We start from the raw sequence: 16,810 nt of genomic DNA, 5'->3' as shown, positions 1-16,810 counted from the left end.
TTGCAAGCAAAATGCCCAGCTCCAAATGAGAGATGAGAAATTATCAGCCAGAGCATAGAATTTATATTGAAATGAATACCACTATGCACATTGAAAAGAAAAAATGGGCACTTGGCAGAATATTTATGAAACTCTGGTATTCAACGAAAAGAGTATTTAAATATTTAAAGGTTTTGGTTTTTCGTAACTTACTTTATTTTTCTTAGTTTCAGTTTTTTCTTCATCTTTATCATGTGCAGCTGTAGCTGTAGTACCAGTACTAGTTGTTGTTGTAGTACTAGCAGTAGTTGATGTACTATCATAATTCGAATCCAAACTAAAAGACACCGATGATGCTTTCTTTCTAGATGGTGAATCCGTATCTAATGATCCAGTTCCAGGACCAGTACCACCAGTATTAGAAGTTAATGTTAACGGTGCTATAGTAATAGGTGGTACCCATTCATTTGAAAGGACTATATCAGCATCACTGTATACCTATTATAACATACATTATTTACATTATACATGCATTTAATATCGAATAAAATATTATGCAACAAATGCGGTAAGAAGTCTATTGCCCACAAAAGAGTCTATTCGCTCATGTAGTTACAACATTAGTTGGTTACATTGTACGCTGCGCTTTTTAAAACGAATACTGTCTCTGTATTTAGCGTACGTAGCTTATGCTAAGCTAAACTAACAAAGATAGCGTACGATTAAAAAAAGTGTGTCGTGTAGTGTAACCATATCTAATCGCACGAGTTGCAAATTTTTATTTCCCGAATGCGGGATAAATACTATCCAAGTGCTTGCTGTTTTTGAAAGTAAATAGCTGATTATACATTTTACTGAAACTATGCGATCTTGGGTGTTTAGAACAATTTACACTGCAAATTGTTTGACCGTATGGTTAAAAGTAGAATGGGTAGAAATTGGCTATTTATTAATCTGCATAGCGTGCACTAAGATGGTACTAATCCCGTACAAGTAAAGAAAACATTTATTGATTATACAAAAAGTCCCAAAACATTTACCAAGTCTTTTTTGGGGAATTGATTAGCTCGAATTAAGTTAAATTTACTACAAAACTACAAGCGTTTAGGGAAATACAAATACTAAAAATCTATTTGAAAATACTGTCATCGATCTGTGCCTTTATTCTCTGAAAAGACACAAAATAAAGTTGTGATTGTGAACACGTCTCTATTAACAATTAACAAACCTTATTTGCTTAAAACACACGGAAAATTTTTACTTTTTTATTTAAAATAAAAATCAAATAGAGACAGGCAATAGTTTTAGGACTTCAGGATAATAAATTTGATATTTCATAATTTAATTAGATTAGAGGCGTGCTGGATATTCTTATGAATTATGTTTGATTTATACTCTATATCATTAAAAACGCACCAGTTGAAACATTATAAATGATATTAAAAATTAATAAACATGCAGTTAGTAGTTTTGTTAATCAATTAATTAAAAATTCGTTCAACATTAAAGCAACGTGTAATAAAAATCTTTATTAATGTAATATTTGATAGCATGTATTTGGAAGTAATATTTAAGAACGTATTTGGATAATTAGATTGTATTTTACTTTGAAATATAATTTTTTTGATACATGTTTTTATATTTTGGTGGTTCAAGTTTTTAGATATGCTTACGTAATAGACCACTGTTGTGGCACTCACTGAGATACAAGACGGATATATCTATGGTGACGATCGAATGAAACTCACTAGTAAAGTGCTAGTAAAATTCGTCGAGGAAAACTATCGTAAACAATTAAATATAACAGGAATCGAGGCTTTGATGATGAAGTATAGTTAACAAACTTTCTTCTCGATAATACAGATTATTATAAATTCCAAAAAACAAACAGTTGATATTCTTCTGACATAATTTTTCTTTTTCTTATTGTAAGCTATTTCAGAGACAAAATATCATTTCCATTGAGGAGAATATTTATATGGTCTGAAAGTTCATGATAAAACAATAATACTGAATGATGAAACCAACATAAACCATGAATTTATGTCTTTAAAAAAAGTATTTAAAATTTATCCAGCATATCTCTAGAAAGATTTTAGAAAAATAACGTAAAAAATAAAAACAAAAACACCACAACCGATTCAAGAAAGAAGAAGCCATTAGCCATTAATAGTGATCAAACACATTTGAATGAGTGAGAAATAAATGAAGCCAATCAACATACCAACCACCAACAATAAACAATTAATTAATTAATGATTTTAATTAATAATAATTATAATATTCCATGCAGATCAGATCCTTGTTGTATTTGTATCCATTTATTGTAAATGTTACCTTTTTAGTTGGATTTGGTGGTACAATCGGTATTGGTGGTAATTGTGGTTGTGGATCTCTAATATCAATGCCTGAATCATGACAACTGAGCTTGACAAGACCTGGATCTACTACTATACCAGATGTTGTCAATGTTTGTATTATATTATTTATTGAGATATTATTTATATTCACTGGTTCTACTGTAGTTGATGTTGTTGTGGTTGTTGTTTCTGTCGTTGAAGCTGCAGGTGTAGATATTGTATCTTCATCTTGGCTTGTTTGCGATTCTTCCAATGAACGATCTTTACTTGGTATGGCCCAATGATGATCTAATAGTGATTTGCGTCGTTCTTCTAATGTTCTTTGTGATTGCGAATTCTAAATGATTTTATTACTTAGTAATTACTATCTGATTATTAATGTTAATGAATGTTAATACTTTCAGGAAGTGGCTAAATCTTACAATTAAATGTTATTTTGGAAATGAGCAATTCTTCGATTTAAGTTAATTTAAGTTAAATGATATTGAAATTAAAAATAACCAATCTTTACAAATATTCAATGAAAGAACTAAGAATAGGGGTAAAGTGTCTTTTTTTTTATAATTTGAAGAGCTTGTTCTAATGACCTATAAAGACCATCTTTTCTAGTGATTAAATAGTTTTGTCATTAATTATGAATCCTAAAAGTAGTTTGAACTATTAATCATTGTAGTGGGGGATTAAATTAGTACCCCAATATAATGAACGCAATAGTTAAATTTCGATTTTTCCGCAATTTGTTACATCAATTTTGTATCATATAAATAAGTATTTCTAAATAAGATGATGACTACATAGTGGTTAAAATACAAAAAATGATCTAACAAATTGGGGAAAAAATCGAAATTTAATTCAATATATCCTAGAGTTCTCACTTATTGTCTTTGATAATGCTTATATAACGTAATAATTGTTCAGAGTTTGTCTCAAAAGTTGTTCACTATATTCAAATCCGGAGTCGCCAAAATTGTCAAAAAAATACTTTCTGATTTTAATTAACGATCATCTGAGAGCTGCGATTTGAACTCCGAAACTGTTGTTATCGCGGCATGTATCTTAGACTTGAAAGTACAATTAATTATTTTTTATTTTGTAAAGAGTATTTTATTATTATTATTTTTTTGTTAGCATTTATTTTGTCAGAATAATAGATCGATTGAACTATATATAATAGAACATTAACTGAAATAATTTTAAATTTAATTTGTCAACGAAGTCTTATGAAATGTTTAATAACAATAATTTACGTATCCACCGGGCATCTACACACGGATCTTTTGATATCAGGGTATCTTCTAAAAAATATTCATTAAATTATTAAAATCAAATAAAACTTGAAGACTAATTACCTCTCTCAAACGGACTTTAAATGTACCAAACAATTTTGTAGGAATTTCTAAGACAAACTCTACCACAATATGTATATATTTTGCAGGGATAAAATGACATACGAAAAGTGTGATATTCGTTGCAATACTCTAGCCTACTTCCAAAAAATTACATATAACAAAATACGAACCAAAATTGTATGCGCTAATGAATCATGATCCGGATCCTGTTGTAAATTTGTTGGTGTTACTAAATCACGTTCAAATGCTTTTGGAAATGCATCACCACCACGTTCACGTTCTGTACACGAACACACACTATCTGTATCATCTGTACCACCGCCTCCACTTGTTGCACCCCCTCCACCGCCTTCATCGTTTTCATTGTTATCACTACTTAATGGTGGTTTATCATTTGGGGCATAATATATTTCTGGTTTTTCATTTTTATTACTATAAAAAAATATAATTTTAGTTTTGAATGTTTATATATATTTTAAATTTATACTGCTCCAAAAACGTAGCACAATTCATTTTACAATAAAATTATTTCAGTTTCCCCCTTTATTTAATTAAATATTGTGTTTTTTATGACACCAGCTAAGAATTAAAAAAAAAATGAAAATTCGGCATAAAATACACATTTTAACAAAATGTTTCAATACGGAATTTATGCCGACCAACCCATTGTATTTGATCTTCTGGCTTGAATATTTCCCTGCCTGAAGTCATTGAAGCATGCAGTGCATGTAATGAATTTGACTTCAACTTGTAGACTTATATTCATCGAAATGTTTTTAATAAAATTTCCTATATTAATTAAACAATGTGGGAAAAGATTACGATTTAGGTGGCAAGTAAGGCAAGTAAGATGGTAAATTAGCAATATTTTTCTCAGTTAAGAACTTCTTAGCCAAGATATTTGGAGTAGATATTTATCAAAAGGATTCACTAACCAAGTACTTGGTACGAAAACTTTCTTTTTAATTAGCACAAATAAGTAATTTGTAAAGTAAATTTTCTGCGCAGTTTTCAGCTTTTTTACATTTTGATTTTTATATAATTTCCAGGCACGATTACAATACCCGTGGCGCTACGATTTGACGATGGAATATTGTTAAATATAACATAATAAAGTAAAAATGAATATTACCAATTTTCAAGTGTCGGCTTAGTTTTAATAAAACAGCATTTAAGTCGCAGTCGCGTAACAGTCGGTAATGCATTACAGTTATTGTTTTATTAGGAGGCCACCTTTTTTAGCAGTAGTGTCAAATAGATAAATAATTACCTAGATGATGTTAGAGATAAAGAATGGTTATCGATGTTTGTTGTACCAACTCGCATGTGAGCAATATCATAATAAATAGCTGCATTTACAACAAATTCCATAGGTGCAATCACACCATAACTTTCAGGTCCATGTTCAATCACTAAAGGATCTGATACATTTGGATCGAATATAATAGCATTTGGTGTGACCAATAAAACACCACCGACAACACCTTGACCGTCAGTTATATGCCGTACATTAATCTTTAAGAATCGTTCTCTGTATGCTAAATCATCGTCTCCTTGTGAATCTAAACGTGATGTTTTAGAGCCTACTCCAGAAGTAGATCCTGATAATGTAGTTGATGTGGATGTAATACTACCACTACCTCCTAATGGTGTACGTACTCGTTCAATATGTCCTGGTTTTGGACTTACTGGTCGTAAACTATCCAATAATTCTATAAATAAACAATATAAATTAATTATCTAAGAGTATACCGTATATACTGAGTTTTATAAAAATTTTTAAGATGGCTCAATTTTTATAAATTTATTGCTCCAATTTCAGAATGATAAGATTCATTAACAGTAAATAAAATACAATAAAAGGATACCGCCATTTGTTTTATGTAATTTCAATATTTTTTCTAAGCATACAAATAAATTATTTTTTAATATTGAATGCATGGTATTACAATTCTTTGTATTGATACTGATAACAGATTTTAATTTTGATGCCCAAATATGGACCATGAACCTCAAGAAAATATTAAGATTTACATTTTGTTACTATAGAAATATTGGCTGGGTTTGACCAGCCATTTAGTCGATACGAGCGCAAAGAATGATTTCTATCTCTCTTAATAGATTAATTCTTGTACGGATCTTTTTTATACTTTTCGAGATTTTATTTACAAATAGAATAAGTTAAAAACTAATTGCACAAAAAATTTACAATAATTAGAGCATTTTGAATTGTACGAAATCTCAAATCATTAAAAATACAGATCTACATTTTCGATAATCCGGACAATTACTAATGTGTATGAATAGTTTTATGCGTTAAGATGCTCAGGTCGAAGGACAACATTAATTATAAATAAGATTTTTTATTTCAAAGAAATAAAGTCTGGCACATCCGTGTCCGTTTTAGCCGCGGAAACGAAACACTAAGAACAGTAAAATATTGAAGCTTTAGACGTTCGGAAGATTATTAAGTTATACCTGTTAGACTCAGCTGATTTTTTCTAGACAAAAGATATCTAGTTAATAAAGGCACATTTTAATGTGCTGTGCCATATTTGTCCCGCTAATCTTTTACTTAAACGGCATAGTGACCCAAATTAAAATAAAAACAATTATTTTTTATATATTTCTTTAACAAAATTCTTGTTGCCAAAAATTGTTACATTAACCTCTTTTATATGTGTATGGTATGCAATATACAAAATTATAAAACATTTCTGTTAAATATTATATATCTATGAGAGCTAACAACTATAATTCTTATTTCTATCGCTAGATATAGTCTTTCTTAGCATTAAAATTCCATTAAATTTGTTTTTTCTTTTTTGTTCAAAGGTACAAAGTTGACGCTCTGTAAAATAATTATAGATATGTTTGAAATAGACTTGTAATAAATACCTTTTTCTTCAGGTGGTAAATCTTCATGGTACTCATGATGTGATTCAGTTGGTGTTGACAACTGTGAATCATTTGTATGAGTTGAATCATGTGGATCGGTTGAAGATAGTTGTTGTTCTGAACGATCTGGTACACGCAGTATTTGTCCAGGGAATATAAACGATGAGACTAATCGATTTAATTTAGTTAATTCTGATGGTGTTGTATCAAACCGTGCAGCTACTGATGTCAATGTATCACGGTCATTTACCTGTGATAATAATTTATTTTAAAACATAATTTACTAAGTTTAAAAGTTCAATGGCTTTATTTTAATAATATTATTTACAACATTATAGACCTTTGATAAAGGTAAGTTTGGTAATAAAGAAAATTCAATTTTTCGATTTCATGTTTCAGCGGATTTTTGTGTGTAGTGTATGTTTAAAATATCAGTATAATACAATAGGTAAAGAAGCAGGAATTTTGTAACTCTAGAAGTATAAAAATCGAAAACTAAATATCCAGCCACAACTTTAACCACAATTTTCTTTATTATCTTACTTTTATCAGTTCTCAAAAAATTAGGTGAACAAAATCATGGATTTCTAGCTTCAATATGGAAGCACGATGTTTTTTTACCTAGTAATTAAATTTTTTTTCTTTAAAATTTCTAAAAGAAAAGTATCATGACTTATTTAGTTTTCAACGTTTGTCAAAAATAAATATAATGTTAACCCAAAAATGAAATTAGCTTGAAAAAAAAAGTGAATTAACACAATTCTTACACTACCAATTTTATATGATTTTCTATCTTTGTAAACCATGGATGTTAAGTTTTAAGAGTGTAATTTGCTAATTTAATATGAAATTTAATTTGGTTGTGTATACATCGGCAAAGGGAAAAATCACTTTACAACCAAGCAGAGAGTTTTTTATTTTTTATAAACAAATACTTTTTACAAACTTATTATAAATAATATTCTGAACAAATTTAAATCAAATTCAATTTTGAATAGAAATCGATTTTAACATTTTTCCCCAAGTTAATGAAATACCATAAAGGTTTTAAATTAAAATAAATCCGATATATTTTATAAAAACTCTAAATTTTTTGTCAAATAGTAAGATGAAAATTTTGGCGTTTTTCGATCTGATGCACCATTAACGATTAAAGCTTCGTTAATTATAGTTTATAATTCTGCTTATTTAAAAAATTTAAGTATTCTTAATATTAGTCGAGAAATTTTTAATCGTTAACAGTGCATCAAATCGATGAAGGATTTTTTATCTTAGAATTTCGTAAGGAGCCCATATTTTCTGTTTGGTCCGGTGATTTTCGGCCACTCTGTGTAGAAATTCACCTCCATCATACTTCTGTAATTTTTGGAAACTTGAGGCAAAAATGTTAAACTTATGGAAAAATTTGCGATTTTATCCACCTAGTAGGTTGGTAGCGAAAACGATAATATTTTTCAATGAATATTTTTAATAAGCTGAAAGCTGACAATTCTTACAATATAAATCACAATGAAAACGATGGCGACATTGAAAAATTTGTAATCGATAAAAAATATGGCTTAATATTTTGAGCTCTTAGTTTGTATAGAGCGGTCCATGTTATGACTACAGGACTTCATCAAATGATAGATAACATTAAAATAATGAAAATTTATCAATATACTTATAGCCGATGTTATCTAACATTTGTGGAAATCTTGCCGATATAACTTGGACCATCCTGTATAAATAAATTGTTACCAAAAAAGTATATTTACCGTATATTCAATTGTTTTAACAGGTACTTCAACTTTTTTCTTTTCATTATCCACATCTGAAACAAATTTAAAATGAATTAATATTGATTAATAAATGATAAACAAATTGGCACTTCAATATGATTAATTACCAATTTTTTTAGTATTAAAATATATAATAAAATGCCCAAATACTGTTTTAGTAATATGAACTTGACAATCACTGTAATCATCATTCAACATATTTTTAAGTATTTATTAATGAAGTAATAATTAACTTTAATTACTTAAGTAATTATTGTGTGTTGATGTTAATCCTTTAAGTAACAAACTTAACTAACTTAATACATCTTAAGTAACAAAACAGTACAGAATGTATTTAATTTAAGATTATTTATTTTTATGTTTATGTTTGTTTTGCAGCCTTACTCAGTAGCCAAGCCAGCCAACTCTGATATCAATTTAATTAATAGTCAGCGAATTATTGATTTTAAAGCCCAAGTAACTTACTTTATATCTATATACAGGGCGTTCAAAATTACACGATATTATTTTAGATGTGTGTTCTCTTGCTCAAAATAAGCAAAAAAGTTCATATACACAGACGTTCGAAAATAATTTATTACCGAGATACAGAAGGTTGAAGATTTATTTTTCTAAAATCAGATGTTAATCAAGTACGAAATAAAATATCCGTGGTTTAAGAAGAGTTAAAACCTTAATTGAATGAATATATTATTGTTATTTTCTTGACAGGTGATTAAAAATCTGTCAATGAACGAACAATAAATACTACATCGTGTGAAGACTAAAAGTTTATTTTTAAAAATTGTTAAAAATGATTTTACTTAGTTTTTATACCCTATATATGAAATATATTAGAGTATATTAAGTTTAATCCCAAGTTTGTAACGCTTAGAAATATTGATGCTACAAACAAAATTTTGCTAAAAGATATTCATAAAATTAACCTAATTAGCCCATTTCCGTTTGCCTGCCCGTTAACACGATAACTCAAAAACGAAGACATATCGAGCTAAAGTTTGTATCTATATCGTACTCAGGACCCAAAAAGGGAGTTCGTAAATAGGCAACATGGATCCATTGGGTCTTGTAAACCGCAAGAGGAAGAACAAAAGCTTAAGTGTAAAATTTTTGTAAATAACTTGTTTTCCCGTCAGGGTTTAAATTAGGGCAACAATTTAGTTCCCTTTTTCTCAAAAACAATAACAGAAGATGAGTTGAAAATTTGTAGATATAGCTTCATTGATTCTAATTTCATACTAAACCCATCCGATAACTGAAATTTTAAATTCAGTATAATTTTACTCTTTTAAAACAAGAGGGTGCTTGAACCATTCTTGTGAATTTCTAGAGGGAAGGGGAAGCTGACCCTACGTGCCCTTCCCTTGACCACGCCCATGACAATCCTTGAGTTAGTTATGAGTTTTCGTGTGAGTGAATACTGTATTGAATGAGTATACTTTTATAGACATGTAACAAAGAAATAGTGGGTCTTTTCGAAGATACTAAAATTTTAGATGTCAGGTTGTGGAAGTCAAAGAAGCATGGATTTGTAGTGCTTAATGCTTTATTTAACAAAACTGGTTACTTTGGACAATTACTTTGAATACTATATTGTTGAATAAAATATTTTTTTGCTTCTTTAACTCAGTAATAAATTATTTTCAGACATGTTTATATGAACTCTTTTGCTTATTTTAAGCTAGAGAATACGTACCTAGAATAGTGCCATACAATTGTGAAACATCCTATATTTAGTTAAACGTATTTTTTATATTTATTTATTTATGTAATTTCTCAGAACAGTAATGAAACATTGATATTTAAGTTTTTCATACACTTCATATATTTTATTAAGATATAGTATCAGGTAATCAAATGCTTGAGCTGAACAGGCATATTCAGCACCCGCATTAATATTGGCTTTATCGCATTCAAAATTTAATTATAATTGCAAAACTAGAAATTTAATTTAGATAGATATCGACTAAAATTGTTTCAAAATATCGCTCTTCGTTGTGCCAAAATTGAAAAATTTTACTACTTTTTGCAATTTTCTATATAAAAACAACCAAAAGAAAGCCATCAAGGATTAATTTTTATCTCTTTCTAGCCAAATAGTATTTAGCATGGAGTTGTTATGACAAACATAGTAAGTATACAATTAGACCAATACAATTAGACCGTGGGACAGAAAGGATGTTTTGTTAAATGATTAATACATACATGAAACTTTGTGAGTGACTTTCTTTTGGTAATTCTAACAAACCTCTCTACGACTTTTTTTAAAAGTGCTGCGTTTTAAAATGAGCATGATAACGGCATATTTAACTCGCCACTATGACCGTTTGATAACATTAATAATTATTAAACAATTCAGTAAAAGTGAACCATGTATATATTCAAAAACAAAAATACTTTAGTACGGCATGTTTGGGGTAGAAGACAAGTTCATCGGGGCAGTATTTTTGTTGGACAAAACATTTTATTATTTAATAATTATTAATGTTATCAAGTAGTCATTTGAAAACGCAGCAACTTTCGAAATAATTCGTAGAGAGAAGTTTGGTAGACTTGCCAAAAAGAAGTCTATCACGAAATTTCAAGTATGTATTAATCATTTAACAAAGCATTATACTGTATTAAATGAGTGTCAAATCAATATTTCATGGGAGACGCCATAAAATTTTTTCCTTTTACAGACTATGGTTTAAATGTCCGATCTCCCTGTCTAATACCCGTTTAATTAGTAGTTTAAAATGCTTATATCATAAGTATTTCTTGGCCGATTTTAATTTCAATTCCACTCTTTGTTATCTCTTTTACGGTATTTTCAGATTTTGTTAATAAATGCAAATAAAAAAATCGATATTCCTTAATCAATGTATTTAATTAAGTGTTGAACAAAAACTTTTTTTTTCTTTTTGTTCGTCTATTCACAATTAAGCCACCAATTTATAGAAGTGTTTATCAATAACAATGTTCGCTGATAACACCGATACTTTATGTTTCAAGAAGAAAAAATAATGGTGTCATATTTTTAAGACTAAATTCGGTGAATGATTTTCAGAAAAGCTGTTAAATTTGTATCCTTTATTTTAAGATTCGGTTAGTAAAACATAAACTTGAAAGAAAGAGGCAACCTTGCAAATAATTTATTGGAGGGCATTAGTTTAATCTAAAATGGCCCACAGTCAGTTAATATATATTATTTAAAATAATAAATCCACATTACATCAAATGACATCACATCAATTAATATTGTGTAATATGACTTACATTAACACTTTGTATTTGTGTTTGTTACTGTTTATTTTAAATATCAAAAATTCAGTAGCCATCATTATCCAACTAATAATATATCAATATAATAAGTCCCGTCTTTCCCAAAGTTTTAAAGTCAAACAATTTTAGGGGTGTAAACTCGCTTTCGTATTCCCCTTTCTTGTTAAAAGACACTCAGAAAATTGCAATCTTCAAGAATTGAATGTTTTGCTAGTGCTTTTCTAATGGAAGAAGTAGTCCAACAGGATATAAAGAACACGTTTACAAGGTCTTAACGGTGATATAATCAGTATGTTTTTTGGACGTGTGCCTGTAGAGTAATTGTCATTGTAAAAGAATGCATGTAGTATACCTTAGTAATATTATATAACAATATTGTATTTGTTAACGTTAACAATTTTAATTCATAAAACATACATGTTTTATAGATAAAAAAACAGATACAGATTGCTGTTGTAGATGTGATGTCATATTTAAAGTTATTTTAATAATTTAAATACTAATATAAATTTAATTTTTAAATAAAATTTTAATTTTTAAGGTAAATATTCATCATTCATATTCAACACAACTGCGCTTAACAATTGTACAAAATCTTGCCCAAAAATTGTTATCATCGTGTTGACTGAAAATTTTTTGCGACATTTGAAACACGTTGTTTTAACGGATTTGTGTTTATCGACATGTGGTAGTAAGTAAACAAAGGCCCGTTAAAGCGACATGTTTCGAACACCGGACTAAATAAACGGCACAAAAAATGTTTTGGTCAAGACGATAATAACAATTTTTGGGCAAGACCTTGTTCCCATGTTAGTTCTTGTTAGCTCTTACTAATATTTATGCTCATTGGGAGTGGGACAAATTAGTTAATTTGTTTTAACAGTTGCAAAATACAAAAAAAAAACTTTGTATTCTAAGAACAAAACACGACATTTGGACCGAAAGAAAATATCTATACGATCTTTTGTTGAGCAGAAAAAAATCAGAAAGAAATTGTGAACTTTTGATCCTTAATTTATTTATAATAATTGAACGGTCAAAGAAAAAAGGTCGCAACTATGTCTTAAACAACTTATTTTCTTAAAATCTTTATTTTTTGGTTCCTATTTTGTTGTTGTTCTACGTACTCTTTTCCTTAAAAAGTCGAAAGACATTAAAACAATGAAAATTGCCGCCAAAAATCATAATGGCAGAAATAGCCTTGCATTTGCATTTTAAATTTGCAAAAAATTTGAAAAAAGTCTTAATGATTTCGAATTAAAAAAAAAAACACTTCTTCACATTCTACGAATCTTTAAAATAAACAAAAGTTCTCGCATAAGAAATCAATGAAAATAATTGTTATTTTTTGCTCAAATCACAAAAAAAATTCTTTTTATATAAAAGTTATCTAAGTTTTTCTATCAACTACGAATCATCTACAAAAAATATAGGGTTCCATTTGAAAAATGAATTTGAAATAAACATGCACTTGAATTTGAACAAGACTTTTAAATAATCAAACTTTTGTTTGAAACAATTTTTTGAATCTTATTTTTTAATTTTTTTGCAAATGTCGAGTAAAAAAAAACATCCTGTATAGTAAATTATATTGAAGGAATGTGATTCCTACAAAATTCCCAATTATTCCCATGATATTTTACGGTAAAGTTATATTCCCTAATAATTCCAGGTAATCCCGATTTCAAAGACCTGTGACCATTCTGAATCTAAGTGAAATTTAAAATATTTTCAATAAAATCAATAATAATTAGAAAGTGTATATTTTTATACTATTTATTGTTTATTAAATAATAAATTATAATTTATTTATGTTTTAAAAAGTATGCATTTCATTTTCTTTTATCTAATAGAGTTGTGTTGATTGTGACACAAGACACACAATAGACAACAATATTTATTTATATTATGAGTAGAAATTATAATAAAATTTTATGATAAACAAATTAAAATTGTTTAATGATTCACATGAATATAATGGTTGGTTATTAGCTGGTTACCTTTATTTTAATTTATTACCACACAAAGTGCAATACATTTATGGTTAAAAATATTTTATTTTAATTGGAGCGGAAATTTTAATTCAATTCTATTTTATAAATTCATTCTTCTTTTGGAAAAGATTATCTGTCAAATTACATTGAATCGTATGTTTTCAATTATTTGGGAATATAATTCGATTTACGTAACTTAAATTCATTGCTGTAGCAAAGTATCTAATTCGCAATTTCAAAAATTGTAACAATTTTTATAAACAAATAAAAAATTGAATTATTTAACTGGGATAATTTTTTAGAAGAAATTTGGGAGGTTGTTGTTGGTATACCAAACATAGGCTTACTGAAATATAGGCAGAAAAGAGAAGAAGCCCCTACCTGGACTTGCATTTATCATAAATTATGGGCCCCCTTCCCGTGTGATGTGTTGAAAAAAATCGATTTTGTTGTTGCATAAATTGCTTCCTTAACATGTGAAGAATATGTTGGTAAAATGTTTCTTTACAATTCGAGTCGTTATAAAGACAACAATTAGAAGAAAAAGATTGTAGCAAATTCAGATTAGTACTTGAAACTTTTAAAGGCTTTTTTCTCAAAACCGTATTTTTTTAAATTTCCTCCATCATAACTCGAAAACTGTTTAATCGATTTACTTGAAATTTATAAGGTAGGCTCAGTACATTTAAGCGCACAAGATGAACTAGAATCACCCAAAAGTTTCGAGTATTTTATTTGTTTCAGCAGTCTATCAAAAATATAATTTTCAATATTTTCACCTGATTCTAGCTCATTCGATGCATTTGGACTTCTAAATTAAAATATCGTTTTGTTTTTTCCCATCAGATAAGCCAACCAGTCGAAATCTTGGAGGAAATTAGCTTACTTTTTTCCTAAGCGGATGTCTTGGGAGTGGTACAATTTCCGTTTCATTGAAAATTTTTCTTTGAAATTTTATTTACATAATCTTAAAATAATAATAAATAAATGATGAAAACCTCAAATTTCTATAATTATTCTGTGCTCTTCAAAAACAATTCCCCAAAAAATGCTTAATAATGGCCCGTCACACGGGGCCCCTCTTTAAGTTAGCTAAGTGCCCGTGGTTATCAAAATACTGCTAAATCTATGAAATTTTTAAGCATAAATTAAACCAAAATAATTAAGTTCCTGGAAGACAGACATTTTATTATCTTATTTTCTCAAAAATATATTAAAAATTTCATTCTCAGAATTTGTCCCTAGGATTTTATATAGGGATGATATTCAATGTATAACAAGCGAATATTCAGTGTCCTATACGCCGAGAGACGTTGTTGTTCTACTGAATCAATTGTACATAAAGAAACAAAGAATACCACCTATATTTTTTCATCTATCCGCAGAAAAAAGGGGAATTCTGGGAAAATTGATAGCTTTCTACGTTTTTCCACATTTTACTTGAAAACTATGCATTTAAAAAATAAAATATCCTAAGTTATCGGGCGTAAAATTTATGATCGATTTGTATTTATAAACTTCTTATTATATTTCTTTTTTTTTATAAATAATAGTTGCATTTTTAATCTTTCTTAATACATTTTAGGGAAGAAATCTGATAAAAGTTGTTAAGCATAAAACTTTCTCCAAAAATTCAGTAAATTTAATCTAATTTGATGGGAGTAATTACAGAGGTCTGCTGAAACCAGACCCGACGCAGAACGCGTGTATTTTATATTCCTGATCTTAACAAGAATGCGCAACATGGATGTAAGGTTTTCCATCTATGGAATGTAAACAGTGTTATCGGGGATCCTAAAATAATGAATACGCCAGTTCATTCAAAATGACCAATTAAAGGTCCCATCATTTTTTCTGAAATGCACCCTAATTAATATGAACTGACCACAGTTGAATAATTTAACCATAGTTTTGTACAAATAGCAAAGCTTTTTCACAATTGGGTAAGAGATATTGCCTATCTTGTAACAATAATTATATAACAAAACTTAGGTTTCTTTTGTCTGCTATACAATTACTAGCTTCCAGCGTCTATTTTTATTTTAAGTATTGTTTTGTAATTTTTATTGTTAGCATTTTAAATGTAATTTATTTGAATTTTTAAAATAAATTACATAACGTAATTAATGAATTAATTCATATTACTGAATTTAATTAGTTAAGAAATAATCTGAAAATCTGATTTCAATGTTCGAGTTATAAAATAAACACTGTTTATAGTATACGGTTAAAAATAGAATACGGGTTTTTGAAAAAAATTAAATGGTAGTCATACTTATTAATAGTAATGATAGTTACAAATTAATATAAAGCTAACAGCTGTTAATCCATTTCCCTACAATTTATTTCCTACTGAAAAAATTCCGTTTGACGGAATAATACCTTATAAAAAATCATTTTAAAGTATTTATTTTAGGTAGTAGAAGGAGATTTTTTTTTTGTCACTTCAGATGAAGAATTTTTCTTCACGAATAGAAAAGTGAAGGTGGTTTTAAAAAATCTTTGCTAGTATGCAAGTTATGAACGTTTAAAATCTTCTATACATATAAAATGCTTTGTCCTAAATGACGGACGAATAAATGTACAGCCTAAACCTGAAACTTGGAAGGTGTGTTCTTTGTATGATGTAGGCATCCAATAAGAAAGGATTTTTCGAAATTTTACTCTTAGGGGGGTGAAAAACGGAGGTAAAATTTGTTTGTTTTTAATAGTCATTATAATAGCTAAACTCAAAATTACTTAATAAATTTAAGAAATTCTTTCACCTAAAGAAAGCTACATTATCAGTGAGTAACATGGGCTGAATTTTATTTCCAAAAAATTTTAGGGTTCTGTATCAAAATATTTAAACCTATGAAATTTTGAACAGAGCAAGGGAATTGAAGGCTACAACGGGTTTAAAATATGAGTAAATAATTTCAAGGTTTGTCTGCTCACAAACGTTAAATACCTAAGTGTTTTGTATGAAAAAACAGCCACTGTTACTTCCGATTTTAGAATTTGATTTGATTTAAAGCTAATGATCGCTGATAAGTTCAATGATTTTGCGTAGTAAAAGCAAAGTTTTACACTTTTTTTACTACAATGAATTTCTGTAATGTTTATATAACTTCCTGCGATGCTGTTTTCATTTATCAAAACAGAGATAACAAACATTCAGACACACTTTTATATGAATAACAAAA

At 28.3% G+C, this 16,810-nt stretch overlaps 1 protein-coding gene across 4 annotated transcripts in view; it reads right to left on the bottom strand.

Moving 5' to 3' along the window:
* LOC123305750 (TLD domain-containing protein 2) overlaps nucleotides 1-16,810 on the bottom strand; it is a 146,013-nt gene that overhangs the window by 50,504 nt on the left and 78,699 nt on the right. For all 4 annotated transcript variants that reach the window (XM_044887558.1, XM_044887555.1, XM_044887556.1 and 1 more), the window contains 6 exons: nucleotides 8,344-8,399; nucleotides 6,587-6,836; nucleotides 4,959-5,400; nucleotides 3,859-4,120; nucleotides 2,317-2,676; nucleotides 193-477 (listed from right to left, as the gene is read on the bottom strand). In XM_044887558.1, coding sequence (XP_044743493.1) covers nucleotides 193-477; nucleotides 2,317-2,676; nucleotides 3,859-4,120; nucleotides 4,959-5,400; nucleotides 6,587-6,836; nucleotides 8,344-8,399 — 1,655 coding nt within the window. The remainder of the gene's footprint in view (nucleotides 1-192; nucleotides 478-2,316; nucleotides 2,677-3,858; nucleotides 4,121-4,958; nucleotides 5,401-6,586; nucleotides 6,837-8,343; nucleotides 8,400-16,810) is intronic.

Source organism: Chrysoperla carnea, chromosome 1 (genome assembly GCF_905475395.1).
Source record: "Chrysoperla carnea chromosome 1, inChrCarn1.1, whole genome shotgun sequence".
Taxonomy (NCBI): Eukaryota; Metazoa; Arthropoda; class Insecta; order Neuroptera; family Chrysopidae; genus Chrysoperla; species Chrysoperla carnea.
Note: the sequence above shows the minus strand (reverse complement) of the source record. Positions and strands in the feature narration are given on the sequence as shown.